Source organism: Bos taurus, chromosome 29 (genome assembly GCF_002263795.3).
Source record: "Bos taurus isolate L1 Dominette 01449 registration number 42190680 breed Hereford chromosome 29, ARS-UCD2.0, whole genome shotgun sequence".
In the NCBI taxonomy this organism is placed as follows: Eukaryota; Metazoa; Chordata; class Mammalia; order Artiodactyla; family Bovidae; genus Bos; species Bos taurus.
Genome location: NC_037356.1, coordinates 37,311,167 through 37,331,674, shown reverse-complemented (window position 1 = coordinate 37,331,674; position 20,508 = coordinate 37,311,167). Strand labels below are relative to the sequence as shown.

General features: G+C 47.6%; 1 protein-coding gene across 7 annotated transcripts in view; it reads right to left on the bottom strand.

Annotated features, from left to right (window-relative positions):
* CD6 (CD6 molecule) overlaps window positions 1–20,209 on the bottom strand; it is a 45,822-nt gene extending 25,613 nt beyond the window's left edge. For 2 of the 7 annotated variants that reach the window (XM_005226873.5, XM_005226874.5), the window contains exon 1: window positions 19,954–20,204. In XM_005226873.5, coding sequence (XP_005226930.1) covers window positions 19,954–20,014 — 61 coding nt within the window. In that variant the 5' untranslated portion in view covers window positions 20,015–20,204. Of the gene's footprint in view, window positions 1–19,953 lie in introns of all 7 variants that reach the window. The other 5 variants (XM_002699258.6, XM_010820988.4, XM_005226875.5 and 2 more) reach the window with 4 other exon arrangements.
* Window positions 20,210–20,508: the final 299 nt, after the last annotated feature.

The following is a 20,508-nucleotide window of genomic DNA, read 5'->3' as shown; positions in this document are numbered from 1 at the left end:
AGGGTCTCCTGCATTGCAGGCAGATTCTTTACCAGCTGAGCTACCCAGAAAGCCCCATGAATCATTAAGGAAACACAATCAGGTGCTGGTGAGCCACGTCTCCACACTTTTAAAACAGGCAATATTCAAAATACTGATAGTGCCAACCAAGTACTGGTGAGGAATACAGGGGAACTGGAATGCTCCTATAGTGTCACTGGGAATGCAAATAGATACAGTCATTCATTTTATGAAACCACATGTTCATATAAAGAGTTTTATGTATATGTTCATAGTAAGCTTATCTGTAATAACCAAACAAGAAACAAACAGGAAGTTCTTTTTTCATGATTTAGAGTGGGGACCTTGGGAACAGATAGAATAGCGATCTGAACCCATCCCTGTCGATCACCAGCTGTGCAACCTTGGGAAAGTCTCTGGGCTCTGTTAGATGGGTTTTAACCTGGCGCTGGGCATAATACATGGACCACATCGGATTGCTTTGAGGAGTGCATGGATGGCATATGTAACATGTTTAGGACTGGTACAGCTGCCATTACATCCCCCACTCTAAAGCTTTGATCCACTTTCTCCTATTCAGTCCTGAATGGACATGGAAGGGCAGCTGGCCATTGACTATCTTTATGTTCATCCCAGGCATAAAGATGGATCTGAGGGTGCCTCAGTTTTCTCTGCAAAGGGACAATTCCAGTTCCCCCCAAACATCCTTCTTTCTTCCTGCCTCCCCACCTTTCTTAGGAAGCTTAGCAGAGCTGCCTCACACTCACAACTCACTATTCCCTTCCCCACCTCTACGAACATGTCATCCAGCATTCCTAGAGATGAGATGGGGACTGCAGTTTCCATGGTAACGAGTTCCTTTAAAAGCAAAGGCTCTCTGGTCTTGGCCACAAGGCTTGCTCAGGCTCCCATGCCAGATGATACCTTCCCTGCATCTACCAGATGGTAAGATGGGACATCAGAGAGCATAGAGGATTGTGAAAAAAAAAAAAAAAATTCCCAAGGCATAACAGGAAGGATATGACTCCAAGTAAGCCCAGCAGGCCAGAGACACTGGCCTTTTACTAACTGCATCTTCTTGATCCCCCGTAAGAATTCAGACCATGGCAAGAGGCGGACATCCCAATTCAGTTGGTCTTGGATGGGGTCCTAGAATCTGGTTTGGGTAGAACCATCTACCAGGTTTTCGGCAGCAGAAATAGCACTGGATTGGAACTGAAGAAACTCGGGTTTGAAAACCAGCTTCTTCCTTACTGTGAAAACCTTGGGTGAATCTCTTCATATGCCCAGCTTGCCTCCCTCACCTCACAGGTAATAAAAACCTCACAGGACTAAAACAAGATCACATAAAACTCCAGTACCTTGGCCCCAGTAAGTAACCAAGAAGACCCTGCAGAATCAATAAGCACAATGTATGTGTGTGATAGATGTGTGTGTGCATGTGTGCAATAAGTGGTAAAAGCTGAATATAAATAAAATACAAAGGGTGAGGGCTTCCCTGGCAGTCCAGTGGTTAAGAATCTGCCTTGCAGTGCAAGGGACACTGGTTCGATCCCTGGTTAGGGAAGATCCCACATGCCGCAGAGCAACTAAGCCTGTGAGCCACAACTACTCAGGCCCATGCACCAAGAGACTTTGCTTCAAAACAAGAGAAACCATCGCAGTGAGAAGCCTGTGTACCACAATGAAGAGTAGCCCCCGCTCACCGCAACTAAAGAAAGCCTGAGTGCAGCAACAAAAACCCACCACAGTCAAAAAATACGTTAATTAAATAAAAAAAATATTTTTAAAAATTAAGCAAAAAATACACAGAATGATCACATTCTTATAACTATAAATGTGTAGAAAAAATGGCCAATGAGACCTCATAGAATTGAAGATGCTGATGTCTTGACTCCAAAATGATACCTTTCTATTTATAGCTTAGAAAAATATTCGCTGACATGTTCACACGCAGACATGCACAGGGATTTTTACCACAGCACTGCTTGTAATCAGAGAAAATTAGAAGTAATCTAACAGCTCACGAGCAAGAAATCATTAAAGAAACTGTGCTCTATTTATAGAACGAATTATTTCATTAAAAAAGTGAACTAGATCTATATCTACCTACCTGGCTAGATCTTCGAAATGTATTCTGAGCAAGAGAAGTAAGTTGTAGAACAATATGTCCAATATGATACCGTGTATAGAAAATATGGTGGACTTACTATCTATTGGGTATTGATACATTTTTGTGTAATAAAAATATAAAACATGGAAGAGAAGGGACACACCACATTTTGGAGCATGAGTGTTCTGGGGAGGGAGGGATAAGAAAATATTTCAACTGCATCCGTGTGGTTTTCTTCATTATTAAAATAGATCTGAGAAAACATGGCAAGAATGTCAGCATTTCTTCAGTCTGGGTGGTAGGAATGTCTAGGGGTTGTGCAAACACTCTCAGTGCACTTCCGCGTGTTTGCAATATTTCTGACTAAATGTCTGGTGGTGGTGGTTTAGTCGCCAAGTCATGTCCGACTCTTGTGACCCTATGGACTGTAGCCCACCAGGCTCCTCTGTCCATGGGATTCTCTAAGCAAGAATACTGGAGTAGGTTGCCATTTCTAGAAGGCTCTATAACAGGGTAATAACAACAGTTTTTATTACAGGTAGGTTTTTTCCTTTGTATTTCCGACATTGCTAAATTCTGTAATTTTACATTGTATGTAATGTAAAGATGAAAATGAAAGCAACACTTTTAAAAAATGACAACACATGTGAAAAAAGCTTTGTGAATTGCTTGAATCATATCACTGCCCCTGCCAATGAGTCTTGTGTGCTTACTCGGATGTTTTTTAAATTCTTTTGTTTTCATCACGATGCTCACAGATAAGTACTATTTTTTTTTTTTTTTTAGAGGGGCACCCCTGGCCCCACCAGCAAGCTGACTGTGTTGAGACGCTCTTTATGTTTATTTGGGTGCGGAAACGACCCCCGACTCACCAGTCAGATAAGTACTATTATTCCCACTTTACAAATGGGGAAATTTAGGGTCCAAGAGAGGTGGAGGAACTTCCCAGAACCAGGGCTCATAAGAGGCAAAGCAGGATTGGAACCCAGACAGAGGGTTTCCTAGACTGCCTGCTCAGGAAGTTACTGCAGGAGAGGTGACTTTTGAGCCAGGCCTTGATGGTCAAGGGACATTTCATTGGGGCATATTTACTGAAACAAGAGCTTTATATATGTTGTCACACAGAACCCACATGAAAACCCTGTGAGGAGGTGCTATTATGAGACCCATTTACTGACAAAGTGGCTCAGAGGAACTATTACTAACCCAAGGTCGCAGAGCTTGGTGGTGACAGAGCCAGAATAGAAATCCAAGTTTGTTCTCCAGTCACCCTTCCCACTGTGCCAGGCAGTGTCCGCAAGTGAGAGGAGGAGAGGGGCATTCTGGGTAGGGGGGCACAGCACGTGCAAAGGCCCAGAGGCAGGATAGGGCCTGCCATGTTTAGCTAGAAACTCAGGTATGTGAAATGCAAGAATAAAATCCCCCAGAGCCCAGCCTTCTGTGCAAAGGGCAGGGTTGGGTTTCAGTAGAAGCTGAAACTCTGCTGGGTCATGCAGGATTTTCCAGGGGGCCCGTCCCCACCCACCGGCTCACAGGAGGGACTCTGGGTCAAAGTTGCCGAGAGCTGCTGGAGCAGCAGTTTCTGGGTGAATGAAGCTTGTGTGTGGGCAAGAGGCGAAAATCCCCCCAACTCTCAGGGAGTGATGCTGACACCTTCCTGAGATGGTCTAAAGCCCCCTTAAGAGAAGGGCCCCCTTAAGAGAAGGGCGCCCTTAATGTCAATATCTAGAAGCTGTTGGAAGTCACTGGCACCCTTCCTAGGAAGGCAACACAGTCCTTCTCAGCAGGAGGTATCTCGGGCTTGGAACAGAATGGGGACCAACCCTGGCTCAGCATGTGCCCATCAGCCCCAAGGGGCCCCACCCCTCCCACCATCATCCACCTCCACTCTCTAAACAAATCCAGACCCAAATCCAGGTTCAGAGGGGAAGCTGAGAAGACACGGGGGAATGTTCAGCCTGAATCTCCAAGGCCATCTTGTGCCATTTAGCAGCCGAAGGCCAGAGCGGTCAATGGCCACGTGGCCAACCAGACCCATGAGTTCAAGTCCAGGAAATAAATTTGGGTTCCCTGGGTGGTGGTAGCATGTGTGTTTACCTGCTTTTACATACAGCACATGCTCTCTAATTACTTTCCGTTGGACCCACTGAAGTCTCAGTTTTCCAGATGAGAACTCAAACTGACTTGCTCAAGGTCACAGTCACTAAGAGGTAAAGCCGGAATTCAGCTTCTGGTTTCTCTAAATTCAAGCCCACGTCTGGGCTGTGGGGTCGTAGCATCACCCTACACTCCCCTTCATAAGTCTTGTTGTCTAGGAAGCTTCCAAGGTGGCTCAAACTCCTTTCACATTCTTGCTTATCCCAAACCTTAGTCAGGAAGGTGCCCTTCCTCCCTTCCTTCCTTTCCTCTTTTCATGACTCCTTCTCTTCTCCCTCCCTTCCTCCCTCCCTTTCAGCCAGGCTCTGTACCAGCCCCTCACCATGGTGGGGGACAGAGGTATACTCATAGTTGATTATGATCAAGTAGAAGTGCTAATCCGGGCATCAGAACAAAGTGCTTTGCAAAGAATAGAGATGAGAGGCCATAACTTTGACAGGGTCAGTTGAGAGGGGTCTTAGAGGATGAGTAGGAGTTCTCAAGGATGAGAATGTGATGGAGAGCAGGAGATATCCAAGTCTTTGCCAAACAACCTGGGGGATCTAACATGTATCTTTCCAGAGGGTGAGCGGGCTTGGAGGCAAGAGCACGTGGGGCAGTGAACTTTCACTCTCCATGTCACCCGTTCTCCTCACCAGTAGCCTGGCACCACAAGGCTTCCCCCATTCTTCCTCACAAAAGTGCTTGAGCCCTGACTTAAATGCTGAGAAGACATTGTTGCTTTCTCAGCCCCTGAACTCCAATGATGGGTAAGATCTCTGGCCAGTGTCTCTCCCCATGGTGTCAAAAGAGGCCTTCAGGACTTCCCTGAGTGGTCCACTGGTTAAGAATCCTCCTGCCAATGCAGGGGACAAGGGTACAACCCCTGGTGCAGGAAGATTCCACATACCACTGGGCAAATAACCCGTGAGCCACAGCTACTGAGCTGGCGCTCTAAAGCCCTCGAGCAGCAACTACTGAAGCTCACACACCCTAGAGCTCGTGCTCTGCAACAAGACAAACCACCGCAATGAGAAGCCCACGCACCACAACTAGAGAGTATCCCCTGCTCACCACAACTAGAGAAAGCCTGTGCTCAGCAATGAAGACGCAGTGATGCCAGAAAGAAACAAATTAATTAAAAGATAAATAAAGAAGCCTTTACACTGGGGCAAGCAGGGAGCCAGCTGAATGTCTAGTCAGTGCCAAAGTATGCTGGACCCTTGGGAAGTTTTGCAGAGGTTTAAGGTGGGCATCCCAGGCTCTAGCAACCAACACCTACTGCTTTGGTATAAGTGTCTGGCTCAGCCAACTGACCTCCCAACCTATTCCCAGCTGCATCCCACCCTCCCAATCCACTCCGCTGGCTGGCGACTCTGTTTCTAAACTCCAGAGTCCCAGGGAGCAGAGAAGTCAAGAAGCCATCTCTGCACGGCCGGGGTCAACATGGCAGAGTTGGAAGCAGGTGGGCTTCCCAGGTGGCGCTGGTGGTAAAGAACCCACCTGCCAATGCAGGTAGACGTAAGAGACACGGGCTCGATCCCTGGGTTGGGAAGATCCCCTGGAGGAGGACACAGCAGTCCACTCCAGTATGCTTGCCTGGAGAATTCCATGGACAGAGGAGCCTGGCGGGCTGCAGTCCATGGGGTCACAAAGAGTCGGACACAACTGAAGCGACTTAGCACACTCTCCCAGGCTTTGAAGTCGAATCTCATCTCTTCCTCTTAATACTAGGATCTGGATTTCTTGTCTTTTTCTTAAAAAGAAATTTTATTGGCCTACAGTATTGACTTAAAATGTGGTGTTAGTTTCAGGCATACAGCAAAGTGAATCAGTTTTACGTGTACACATAGCCACTCTCCCTTAACCTCTAGTATCCTCCGCGACTTTTGTCCACGAAAGTGGTGACATTAACAGCCACCTCCTGGCGATGCTGGGAGATTGAAAGAGAAAATGATTGTCATAGGACCTGCCTCTCCTTAACTACTTGGCACTGCACTTACACAATCCTTTACTGCAGTTCTGAAGCCCTCAGGTACCACTGGGGTTTTCATAACTCTGTGAGTGGCCTTCCCGACCTGAAATGATGCAGGGTTGTTTCATGGTCTTTATTCTGTGCGGTATGAAAAATCATATATTTTGCTGCAGAAATGTTAATGTACTTGGTTACAGGGGCTGCTCAGGCCCCTGCTGAGACATTATATAACATATGCTAATACTTCACTTCAGAGAGCAAGAGAGCTGACATTCCGGTCATACTCATTTTCCCTCAGAGAGGTTCAGAAACTTGCCCAAGGTCACAGAGGAGGTGGTGGAGCTTGAGAGCAAATGCTGGTCTCTGAGACCCCAGGATTCACATTCTCACAGCCATTCTGATAAACATTCCTTGGAACCAACACAGTGCCCCTCAGCGCACCCACCTCCATACTGATGAGACTAAACACCCACCACGCCCCGGAGCCTCACACAGTCCCTCTTCGAGAACGAAAGGCCGTGTTGTGTGAGGGTGCTGGGTGAGATCTCTTTTAATGTGGCTGTTATAACATTTTTACAATAAGGATGACTAATGCTTACATCGTGTCTGAATTCTCAGCTGGAACTGGGCGGGAGTGACAAGGAGAGATGGTAGAATAGAGACTAGCCATTATTATGACCTTGGGTGAGTCCCTGTCCCATTTTGGGCCTCAGGGTCTCCAAGGTGAAAATGGGTGAGTTGGGCAAGCTGGGGTCAGCCAGAGGGGATTAAGTTCTGTTGCCTCCAATGGCCCCTGATTTGAGGCTGCCGAGCAGACAGTGCTTCAGAACACAGCTCCCGCTGTCCCCACCACCTCCACCCAGCTGTGCAGTATTTCCTAACCAGATGACCTTCAGATTCAAGATTAAATTGTATTGAATCCCATAGTAAGCAAATGATTCCTTTTCCAGTTCTTCAGTCCTGGGGATTGCAAGTCTTATTGTCATGCTTCTCTACTTTTAATGTCTAAGATTTTTTAACACAGGGAGAGCTGACTTAGGTTTGGATAGCAGGCTAGTGAATGACACAGTCGTTCTGAGGGACTCATCTGTTTATATGGATATAATCAACTTATTGAAGTAACATTGGTTTGAGATATAGGAAACTTGGAGAGTTTCAAGGTTTAAATAAACTTTTTTAGATCTACATACAAAGTTGATTATAAAAAATATTTGTTAAATAACTATATATACATAAGGATTTTCCCGATGGCTCAGCAGGTAAAGAATCCACCTATAATGCAAGAGACACAAGAGATATTTGTTCAGTCCCTGGGTCAAAAAGGTCTCATAAAGAAGCAAATGGCAACCCACTCCAGTATTCTTGCCTGAAAAACCCCATGGACAGAGGAGCCTGGCTGCCTACAGCCTAAAGGGTCAAGAAGGGTCAAACAGGACTGAGTAAGCACAAGGGTGAATCATATCACATCCTTGTACACTTAAAACTCTTGATTTCCCATTTCCTCTGGATTAATTCCGAGTCCATACTGATGTTTTCCTTGACACTGCCAACCTTTCCATCTCCGGCTCCCTCTCCCTCTGTAATCTCCTCCAGCGTGTCAAACTAACTTCTGCCTCAGGGCCTTTGCACCTGCCATGCCCTCTGCCTGGAATGTCCTACTCCCTGATCTCAGCAAGGACGGCTCATTTCATCAGTCAGATTTCTGCTCACAGGCTCTCAGAGGCCTGTCCTAAATCCCCATTCCAGTCTCTCTATCTGCCTTCCTTGGTTCTACTTCTTTTATAGCACATATTCCTCTCTGAAATGATACTGTTTTTTAAATGTTTTGGGGGAGTTCACCTCAAGGCATATGGGATCTTAGTTCCCTGATCAGGAATCGAACCTGCACTCCCTGCATTGGAAAGCGAAGTCTTAACCACTGGACTTCCAGGAAAGTCCCAATACTAATTTTTTAATGTGTTTATTTGTTTGTCTATTTTCTCCACTAGAATATAAGCTCCTTAAGTCTGGAGCTTTGTCCCACTTCCTCTGTGGCTGAAAACAGTGCCCACTCATAATAGGAGCTCCACAGATGAATGGCAGGAAGCTGTAAAGGTGAAGGGAGGGTGGCCAGGGAGCAAAGAGGAGCCCACCGGGCGCCACAAGGAGGCAGGCAAGATGGTGGCCGTCGGAGGCTCAGCCTGAGGGCTCTCACACATGGCCCCATCAGCACCAGCCTTCCAGACACTGAGCCAACTGGTTCCCGCCCACTGAGCCAGCAGAGAAAGCCATGTCAGCAATTACACCTGTAAAAGAATGAAGGCTTTACAACATCACCATCAAGACACTATCATGATAATAACTGATTCAGACTGGAATCAGCCATAATATTACTATGAGTGGATAAAGATTTGAAGAGGACCAAAATATTTATATATTCTCAGAGACTCTGCCCATAAGAGACATATTCATTACAAAGGAAATAAGTGACTTTACCTAGCAGACAACACCTTAATCCAAGCAACCCGAGTGAGACCACTGGTAATGGGATGAGCTGATACTATGTCCGAGAAGGACTCAGCTTCATTTTTGTGACACTCCTGACAAAATAAGAACAACTAATCATGAGGGACCTTCAGACAAGCCCTGACGAGGAACATTTTATAGAAAAACTAGCCTGCACTCCTCAAAATGATCAATACCATGAAAGAGAAAGAAAATCTGAGCAAATGCTCCAGAAAATCAGCAGAGTGAAACACAATACGTTCCATAGAATTTTCTTTTGCCTCTAAGACAAATTGTTTTGGAAAAATCTGACAAAGTTCTGTAGATTATTTTTGTAGTGATGTTAATCACCTGATTTTGATACACGTACGGTGGTTACATAAAAGAACGCTTTGTTTTTTTTTTTTTTTTTTTAGGACATGTTGACATATTTAAGAGAAAGGGCCATTATGTCTACAACTTGCTCTCAAGTGGTTTAAGAAAAAAATGCGGTAGAAAAATAGAGAAAATTATAAAAAGTATTAACCAGTCAGGGAGTCTGAGTAAAGAGCACAAGGAAAATCTTTGTATTATTTTTGCAGCTTCGCAGGAAGTCTAAAATTGTGCTGAAATAAATTAAAAAAAAAACACAAACCTAAAATACTAAGCTAGAAAAAAGGCTAGGAATTGAGGAGCCATTGAGATGGTGGAGGCAAAGTGGCTGCAGGAAGCCAGCTCCTCGCCTCACAAGGCTGACATCTTAGAGGCCACGGTCAGTTGTGTTCACCTCAGACCACGTCAGCCCACAGTGCTCCCCTGACATATCCACATCGAGGTGGGGGAACTGAGGACACATGTGGGCCCTCTGGGTGATGTGTGGAAGGGACCCAGGGCACAGCCTGCAGAGCAAACTTCTCACCCCTGACCATGACCCTGGGTGCCTCACTCCCCACTTTGCGCCTCAGTTCCCTCCTCTGACAAATGGGTAGATGTCAATGACTGGCAGCCCTCTGGCGATGAAGTCTTCCAACTCAGCTTGTTATTGTTGTTCAGTCACTAAGTCGTGTCTGACTCTTTGCGACCCCATGGACTGCAGCATGTCAGGCTTCCTGTCCTTCACCATTTCCCAGAGTTTGCTCAAACTCATGTTCATTGATTCGGTGATGCCATCCAACCATCTCATTCTGATATTTCTAGAATCCCATCTGGAGAATGCAGCATATCTCTCCAAGAAATTTGATTCATTTGGCAAGTATGTTTACTTTAGCCGAAGGAAAGACAGAAAGGTGGTCTCGCTAAGCAGAATGAGGAATGAACGTTCTCCCTGTCTTGGACACGCTTCTCCATCTCTGCCCCAACTCCCCCACCCCAGCTCTGCTCCCAGGCACCCCTCCTGGAAGAGATGAACACAACTACCAAAAACTTCTACCAAAGTATAGAGAAAATCTTTCCTGAAGCCCTATTTCGGAAGAGGCAGCTGGTAGGGATGGGTTGGTCAGAGACCAGAAAGCCACTCTGGTACCAGTTCAGTCGGCAACTGTCTGCATGGCTCCAGTTTTCTGAGCATCACTTTGTGCTCCTGCAAGATGACAGAGCCATGCATAGCTTTGCACACAGCGACTTCACCTCTGTGTTCTCCTCGGCTCAGGGCTCAGTAGGTGATTTTCAAATTGAAAGCAGGGCACTCCCATAAGACCCTCAGGACACCTTGAGAAGCTGTCATCTCTGATGAGCCCCTCATTCAGGACCCCACAGCCCAGGCCCCCAACCCTCGGCGCAGACTCCCTGGGCTGGTCTGGCCCTACCTGGAGAGCCCAGCCCAGTTCAGGGTCACAGTGGCGTGGTCAGGATGACCTGGAAACTTAGAGGCTGGAACTCCTAATGCGTTCTGCCACCTCTGATACACAGTGGAGATCCAAGGCATCCTCCTTGCAGGGGAAAAAAGGGGGGTCTTTTTTCCATTACACTACCGTAATCCAGCATACCCCAAGGCCCCGTCAGGCTCCTCCCCAGCCCATCTGCCCTGCCTCCCTGCCCGGGCTGGCTTCCTGGGGGCTGCCTCAGCTGCCATTTTTAGGCAGAGGCAGTTTGGCCGCAGGAGTTTACAAAATGGTGGGCGGAAACCCGGGCTTCCCTCCGCTGTCCCTGTGAGCTCCCGCCCTGAGGCCCAGCTCCACGCCCTGGCTGTGGGGCTCTTTGGGGCCCCAAGGAGCCCTGAGTTTCCCCAGGTACTTCACAGCTAACATCTTATGCAGCCTCATCCCAACCCTGGGCTCTGGAGGTTACCACTGATCCCACTTTACAACTGGGGAAACCGAGGCTGGGCAGAAGCTCGGCTGGCCAGGAAGTGGCTTCTGACACATGAGTCCCTTCTAGAGTTTCTTCACACTCGTTCCATGACAGCCCAGCTGAGGTGAAAACTCTGCAGAGAATGGGAGACCTTTCCTAGAAAAATTGATGTGGATGGGTTCCCAAACCCTGCCATCTTCCAGGGCAGGGAAACATTATGGATTTGGAGTCCCAGGCAGTACAGTGGATAAGAATCCGCCTGCCAGTGCAGGGCACACGGGCTCAATCCCTGGTCCAAGAAGATTCCACATGTCTCAGAGCAACTAAGCCCATGCACCCCAACTACAGAGCCCTTGTGCTGCAACTACTGAAGCCTGAGAGCCTAGAGCTTGTGCTCTGCAATAAGAGAAGCTGCCACAATGAGAAGCCTGCATCCAAGAGTTGCCTCCACTCACCGCAACTGCAAGAGAAACCCCACATAAAGCAAGAAAGACACCAATGCAGCCAAAAATAAATGAATAAATAGAATTTTTAAAAAAGATCTGGCACCTAATAGTTAGCTGCGAGCCTTGTTGAAAACAAGGGGCCCCAGATGGGCTTGCTTATGCTAAGCCCCACATCACCAAGTCGAGACTTTATGGTTTCACCTGACCAGGGCTAGTTAAGTCATCTGCCTGTTAGACCCTGCCATTCCTAAAATAAAGCAATTTTGTGATAACCAACAAAGACCTACTGCATAGCACAGGGAACTATACTCAATATTTTGTAATAACCTATAAGCATAAATAATCTGAAAAACATAGACATATATGTATGCATAACTGAATCACTTTGCTGTACACATAAAACTAACACAACATTGTAAACTCTGCTCAATGTTACGTGATAGCCTAGGTGGGAGAGGGGTTTTGGGAGAAAGGATACATTAATTTGCATGGCCGAGTCCCTTCACTATCCACCTGAAACTATCACATCAGCCATACCCCAATACAAAATTTGAAAGTTTAAAGTTCGAAAATAAAATAAAAATCCCCTTATATACCTGTCCTTTCTGTCAGAGCGCATGCTGCCGATTATAACTGCTTTTTGCTCTTTAGAATTTTTACTGCATTAAAAGATTTTAATATGCCTCAGTTTATCTTTCAACTGACTATTCACTGTGCCATCTGGGAAAAGTCACTTCACCTCTCTGAACCCCTGACATGTGGCGCTCATAATCAGACTTCACAGGGATGTAAGGAGGGCAAGACAGGTGTATGAATTTACAAAGCACTGCCCAGTTGGCCTGGTGCAGGCAAATGTACGGTCTGTGTGGGCCATCTCTGTGCCAGTCTCTGTGCCTGGCATGCTCACTGCATCCTCATGACACAGCAGTCTGGGTGAGTCAGCAGATAGAGAGCCTGGCACCCAGCTCTTCTGGGCTCTGGGGACCTACCCACCCAATAGGCCTTAGGCCTTGCTCTTCAGATTCTGCTCAAATGGTTCTTTTGCCTGAAATGCCTTTTTTTCCCTTTAACTTTTTATTCTGAAATTATAGACTCACAAGAAGTTGCCAGAATAGCACAGAGAAATCCCAGGCACAGAATAGCACAGAAAAATCCAGCTTCCCCGGATGGTGACCCGCTCTATAACTAGAGTAACTCACCAAAACCAGGAAGTCGATACCCACACAACACAAGGATCTCACCAGCTTTCGCAGGCATTCATTTTTTTTAAATGTCAAAGGAAGTAAATAAATTTTTTAAAAAGTGTCTTTGGGCCTAAGATGTCTTTTGCCATCGTATTTTGGTATGCAAAGCCTTCTTGTCCCCGTGTCCAGCCCCTCTGTGGCAAGTTCAAGCTCTCCTTATCCTGATTTCCAGCTCCCAGAAACTGAGCAACCCAGTGATGGAGAATGTGGGTTTTGGAGATCTAAAACCCGTGTTTTAAACTCAGCATCATGGATTTAAACCCATGGGGTTAAGCTCAGCATCAGCCACAGACTGGGACAAAGTACAGAGCTTTCTGACCCTCCGTTTCCCCACCTATTAATATAAAATAGGGGCAAGCACCCCAATGTCAAGAGAGGAAAGAATAATCATGGCTGGTGCTTGGAGAATGTAAGTCCCCTGCAATGGATGGTGGTTATGACTATCATCGGATTGCACCTGTTGTCGCATCTACCCTGGGCTGACCCTTGTATGTTTTATCACCATCCCCTGTGGCTCAGCTGGTAAAGAATCTGCTTGTGATGCGGGAGACCTGGGTTTGATCACTGGGTTGGGACGATCCCCTGGAGAAGGGAAAGGCTACCCATTCCAGTATTCTGGCCTAGAGAATTCCATGGACTTTGTAGGCCATGGGGTCGCAAAGAGTCAGACACTACTGAGCCACTTTCACTTCAACATTTAACACGTTCAATGTCAAGCCTTCATAGCTCAGTACCAGCTCAGGGCCTGGCACACAGTGAGTGAGTGTGAAGTCACTCAGTTGTGTCCAACTCTTTGTGACCCCATGAACTGTAGCCCACCAGGTTCCTCTGTCCATGAAATTTTTCAAGCAAGAGTACTGGAATGGGTTGCCATTTCCTTCTCCAGGGGATCTTCCCGACAGTTGCTAAATAAATGTGGATAAATGGAGCCCTCTGCTATGCAAGCTCTCCTTTGGCTTATGGTATCTCTTTGACATGGTATCTCTTTAGCTTCACTTAGATCATCCCTGGCCTGGTGGGCAAGGTACATGCACAGCAAGTCCGTGAAGGCCGAGCCTTGTGGAGGGAGGCAGCCCATTTGCTCCCATCCATCCCTTAAAAGTCTTTTGGGGGCCCCAGGATCCATCCCTGAGGCCCCTTGGGGCCATCCCTGGACCCAGTATTAAGGCTGCAAGCCTGGGAGGGTACAATATCTGGGAAAGATGCCTCATCCTTGGAAAGCAGCCAGACGGGAGACAGACCAGGCAGCCTTTCGCGGCGGAGAGAGCTCAGAGCTGCCGGTCAGGAGACCTCAGCTCAAGCCCTGGCAGGTCTTAGCCACAGACTTCGGACAGGGCTGAGCCTCGCTAAACCTCAGTTTCCTCACCTACACAATGGGGTCTTTATGTGGGTAAACGAGCTTATGGTACAAACGACATTATGTTAACCACTAAATCCTGTACTTACATATATGAGATCTTTGTCCTGGCTGTGTAACATTTATAAGTTCACATTTAAGTGGTCACTGGCATGGTATTAAATACCACAGGTCTGACCAGAAATGAATAACATTTTTCCATGATGTTTATTTTCACCGTTATTACCATTCAGGTGATTGACAATGGCTTTAAGGCAGCAATATGTAGGGGTTTTCTTTTTTTTTTAAGTAAATGTCTTTATACTTTAAAGCATCTATTAAGAATATTAAGCAAATGGTCAGGTAGAATGGCAGCTTTAGTAAACACCTAGAAGGGGCAAGAATGTGGACCCCCCAGAAAATGCTGCTCTTCTGACACACCTCGCCCTGACCAGATGTGGGGAGGAGGGCAGTGATGAGGGTGCGATAGAGGAGTTGGAAGACCCTGAGACTGGGGAAAGCAAGGGATCTCAGTGCAGGGCTGAGGACCCAGCAGGGAATTTAGTTGTGGTCCATGCAGGGGGATGGCGAAGGTGCATGCCAGGGTGTGTGTGTGGTGGCGGCAGGAGGGGGGAGGTCCTTCTCCTCCAGGCCCCTATCCCAAAGCCTCAAATGGACCACCTGCTTCCTTGTCCCAGGGGGACGGCTGATGCTTCAGCCTCAGAATCCGACAGCTGGGGTCTCGATTTAATTCTCAAAGGTTTCTGTAAGAAATGAGGCTGACTCAGAGCAGGCTTCAATATATGTGAACTGAATGAGGGATGCTGTGGGTAGTGTTTCTCACTCATTCCGGATCCCTCTGGAATCATCTGTGTTAGGCTGACTATGCCAGCCCCAACGCCCTAGGAGCTGCCTTGTCTTGCGTTACCACCCTGGTGACAGCCACGTTAACTGTCCCCACCAGGCATATGACCAGAGAACCAGACTAAGCTGGGAGAAATATGGAGGTGGCTGTCATACATTATTCATAGATGGATAAGACTTGCCAGACAGGAAGAATGTGGGAGATTAAAAAAAAAAAGAATAGTAACCATTTGTTTAATTTAATCCAATCAAGTGGTAAAAGCCCCTGAGTTAGGGGGAGATAGAGAGGATTAGGCTTGTTAAATTTGGATTGTGTGTGGAGAGACCAGTCCAATAAGAGGGCATGAGCTATCCATTAGCAGCACAAGAGAATGCTGTCTCATATTTTGGCAAAACAACAAAAAAAACTGTCCTCATCTCAGTCCACTGATACAGAAACTCTAGCCTGCTTGGGATAAGTCAAGTTACCTGCAGTGGTACCACTATTTTCTCCTTGGTAAGTGGCTTTTAAGCCCAGGAAGATTAGAATTTAAAATACACAGGTGATGAAAAACATAAAAACCCATAGTATTTGTACCTTTTTGTCAAGTTTAAGTTGGGCCAAATTCTGCATGTTGGTGTATAAAATCCTATATTTTCGTGTTTAAGAATTTTTGGCCACTAGAGTTTCTCGGAGAAGGCAATGGCACCCCACTCCGGTACTCTTGCCTGGAAAATCCCATGGACAGAGGAGCCTGGTGGGCTGCAGTCCATGGGGTCGCTAAGAGTCGGACACGACTGAGCGACTTCCCTTTCACTTTTCACTTTCATGCATTGGAGAAGGAAATGGCAACCCACTCCAGTGTTCTTGCCTGGAGAATCCCAGGGACGGGAAAGCCTGGTGGGCTGCTGTCTGTGGGGTCGCACAGAGTCGGACACGACTGAAGCGACTTCGAAGCAGCAGCAGCAGCAGCAGAGTGTATCATGTTTGTGACTGAGTAATTGACTCCAGTTGAAATTTTAACCTAAAAAATTAAGAGAATTTGACAGCGTCTGTAAACATGATCAAACTACTTAAGAGAATTTAATATTCACTTTGTTTATAACTTAGTTTTTTGGATTTATAAGAATTATTTTAAATCCTTGATAATGCTGTGTTTCTTAGAGGTATTTGAGGCATTTATAAGACAATCAAATACATTAAATTTATAAATGCAGTGTCTGAAAGAAGGCATGGCAACCCATTCCAATTTTCTTGCCTGGAGTATCCCAAGGATGGAGGAACCTAGCAGGCTACAGTCCATGGGGTTGCAAAAGCTGGACATAACTGAAGTGACTTACAAGCACCCACGCATAAATGCAGTGTAGAATATCTAAGGCAGTGATCTCCAATGTAAGTGTAATATATGCTCCATACATCATTTTACATTTTCTGTCAGCTACATTTTTAAAAAGGAATGGGTAAGCTTAATTGATGGAGAAGGCAATGGCACCCCACTCTAGTACTCTTGCCTGGAAAATCCCATGGATGGAGGAGCCTGGTAGGCTGCAGTCCATGGGGTCGCTAAGAGTCAGACACGACTGAGCGACTTCCCTTTCACTTTTCACTTTCATGCATTGGAGAAGGAAATGGCAACCCACTCCAGTGTTCTTGCCTGGAGAATCCCAGGGATGGGGGAGCCTGGTGGGTTGCCATCTATGGGGTCGCACAGAGTCGGACACAACTGAAGTGACTTAGCAGCAAGCTTAATTGTAACAGTAGTACTTTTACCTAACATATCTAAACTATTTTCATTTCAATGTGTAATTAATATAAAAATTATTAATGAGTTATTTTCACATTCTTTCTCTAAACACATCTCTGAACTCTGCAGTGTATCTTGCATTCCTAACACATCTCCCTTCAGACGACCACATTCGGACGGCACACTGTAGTGGCAGCTAAATTAGACGTCACAGATCTAAGGGAATTAAATCAGCTACATTTGTAAGTGGTATTTATTCTTTAAGGAGGCTTACTCTGTTCAACCTGACTTGTTGAAATATTAATCAAAGAGTCCTTGAGAGCCGTTGTTTAAAAGCCACTGGACTTATAAAGAAAATGAGGTCTATGTATTTACAAGGCAAGGAAATAATAGAATTTTTTTTAATTGTTAATTTAAGAAGCTATTTTTTTAAGTGACCACATATAGCCTTTTCAAGTGCACAGCAGCAGCCCTTGAGGACCTCGCCGACCACAGTCCAGATGGAATTCGAGTCACTGGCTTCGGCTCGGCCCCAGCAGGACTGGCTAGGTTCTTTGTTCCTGCGTCTCTCGTAGTGTCAGATATGACGGAGCCCTTAAGGCCTGTCTGTCCAAAGCTCCCCGTTCCACACAAACTGAGGTCTAAAGCTGAGAAGCCCTACTACAAGGTAACTGAGAGGCAGGGTGTCAGGGATCCATCGAGGGTCTCCTGACTCCCCCACTCAGCCCTCCAAAACTCCCCAGTCAGGGGTTTCTGGCTCCTTCTCCCCACCTCTCCACCCACCCTGGCTGATCTGGAAAGTGAGGCAGAACTGGAGGGTAGGTGGACCAACAGGTCTCTGGCCCAGGCCTCTAGGGAGCACCAAGGGGGAATTGGGAAGCATGGGTCTCTAGACCCTGGCCCCTGCCCTGGTCACTCATCAGGACAGGCCAAGACCTGCTGAGAAGCCTGCCCAGAATCCAGGCCAGCCTGGCCAGAGAAACTGCTCTGCAAGGCCCAGGATGGAACCTGGAGCTGGGACTGCAAAGGGAAGAAGGACAGGGGAGGCCAACCCAACTCCAGAGAGCAATGACCAGGTCCACCACGACACCAGAGAGCCAGACTCCACGTGCCACATGCCTAGTAAGCCCCCCAGGCCACATGCAGCCATGGGGGCAAAGCCCTGGAACTTCCTCATGGACCTCATCCTCCCAGCTCCCCTTCCTCCCTCCCTCTTCTCCGCTGCTTTTCTTTCTTTGCTTTTCTCCAGTTCCCTTCTGCCCGACTGCCCCTATGTCAGGCCACATTTCCAAGAACTAGAATCTATACCTCTGGGCACCCTTAGGAGGGTTGAAGGGAGCAGCATTTAATGCCATTTAATCACAGAGCAAGGAAACTATTCCTGCCTAAAGGGCTTTCTCCTGGAGTAGGAAATGGCAACCCACTCCAGTATTCTTGCCTGGGAAATCCCCTGGACAGGGAAACCTGGCGGGCTACAGTCCAAGGGGTCACAAAGACTGAGCAGTACAAACAAAAGGACTCTCAGTCCCCCTGAACAGTCAAGACAAAAATCACAGTTTGGAGGCAGGATGTCTTTATCACCTCCTCATCTCCCCTTTAACAAAGAGAGCTGGCTTTGGGCTCAAGGGCCGTTACATTCTTTTAACTGTCTGCTAACAAGTCGTAAGAACTGGTTTTCACTGCCATACATTTTTATGCTTATCTTTTCCTTTTATTTGTGGCAAATGATGTCAGTTTTCCATGTGTAAATTGTGACATAAAGTTTCCTTTCAAAACTGAACTTGTATTAGTAACAAGTGAGTCAATTGAGTATAAATGCAGTTTTGAAAACACGAAGTAACTATCCTGAGAGTGGAGTGGGCCGGGCAGAGCCATGATGAAGTGTAGAGAACGGGCCCCAGGTGCCCTCTGCTCCACCTTCCTCGGCTCTGCCCAGCCCGGGTTCCCACCTCCATTCAGACACCGTGCGAGGCCAGATCCCAAAGCCTGCAGGCCTTTCAGACCCAGAGCTGAAGCCAGCCGCTCATGAAAAACAGAGGATAGAGATGCAGAGTGAGAGGCCCACTCTCAGACCATCTGTCTGTCCAGCTTGGGGGAAGAAAGTGGCCGAGCTCCGGAAGCTCCTGGTAGAGTGAGAACAGGCAAGGCCTCTCTTCCGGACACTCATACGGTGCCAAAGTCCTACCCATACCCACTCCTAGAGCTAATCAGTTTTTCCTGAAGCAGTGTGAAGTCAGGAGGCTGGAAGCACATGCCTCTAGACAGATGGAGGCAGAGAGAAGAGCCCTCCACAGCTCCCCAAATGCTCCAGGTTTCCCGATGGCGCCTTCCAGGGTCTCCCTCACATCAAACTGAAAGCACTTAGCATCTCTACTGCCAAGTGGACCCAGACTTCTGGGCCCAGAATTCTGTTTCCATCCCCATCTCCTTACCCTCCAGACATGAGGGCCCAGAGCAGCAGGACCTCTGCCACCTTGAACCCCACCCTCCGCGGGGGACCAACAAGCATCCGATGAGCAAAACCTTTCCGCCATCTCATGCCTGGCCCAGGTCACTCCAGGCAGGTACCTTGGTCCCCATGAGGGCCTCAAGATCAGAAAGGAGCTGGCTCTCAAGAGACTCTCTGCTCATATGTGCCCTAAACCAGGGGTCCCCAACCTCTGGGATCTAATGCCTGATGATCCGAGGTGGAATTGATGTAAACAATAGAAATAAAGTGCACAGTAAATAGAATGTGTTTGAATCATTCTGAAACCATCCCACCCCCACCTTGGTTGGTGGAAAAAAAATGTCTTCCACAAAACTGGTCCCTCGTACCCAACAGGTTGGGGAACACTGCCCTAAACTACCCCCAATGGAGTCACCAGTGGCCACCTGTCCCCTAGTCTGCTTGGCTTCCCCAAATTCTGTTACAGGATGACTCTACCATCCGTGGTACAAGCCTGGTGAACCCAGAGCCTCTGCTTTGGGGTTGAAAACGCAATCATCAGTGAGCCTGCTTCTCTGGAAGGAAAACGGTTCCTTCCTGAAAGTTGGCAAGAAATCCTTAGCCTATGGATAGGAGGTGTCTCCTTCCTCAGACACTGGGAGCCCATTGATAAGAAGCTTGCATGCTGCCCACATTATTTGACCCTCAGGGGTCCTCTTAGGACTGTCCAGGCACAGCCCCAGCCCTTCACGGGGGTGCCTGTACCCTCCCTGGGCCCCAAATGCTGTTGGCACAGCTGGGGACCCTGGTACCAGACTGTAGTCTTAGCTAGAAGGCTCCAGAAACATGAGCATGAGAAAACAGCCAGAAAGGAGGCCTGGAGGGCAGGTCCCAGGCCCTCCCACAGGAATGGCAGGAGGTGAGGAGGGGGCTACCTGAGAGAGCTGCCGTCAGCAATCCAGCAACCACGAAGAAGAGCGCCATGTCTGCCGCCATCTCTGACTGCTATGCGTGCCCGGCGGTGGGAAGCACCATCCCAGGGCCAGGAGGTGGACAGGCCGCTGAGGGCCCCTCTCAGCTGCTCTGCCCCTGGCTGCTCCTGTCTGTAACTCTCTGCAGGAGACGGCACCCTTTGCACGCATGCGGCCAAGCCCAGCCTGCGAATGTCTCTCACGCCTCTGTGCTCTACTTGTGGTTTCGGTCTCCAGGAAGCCAGGCTGGTAATATAGGTGAGGAGAGCCCAGCTGCCTCTACTGCGAGGCCAGCAAGCCTGGCTAAACCCTAAGAGTCTCAGAGTAAGACACACATACACACAGGGGCCCAAGAGTCTCCTGAGGAAGAGAGGAGCAGAGCGGGGAAAGCCTCACTTCTGGAGATCTGGTACATAGTAAGTAGATGCTCCATCAATACATGTTGGAACAGTGAAGGAGCGACCCAGTTCCATTCTAGTCCGTGAGCTCTGGCTCTCATGGGATTGAATCCCATACTTT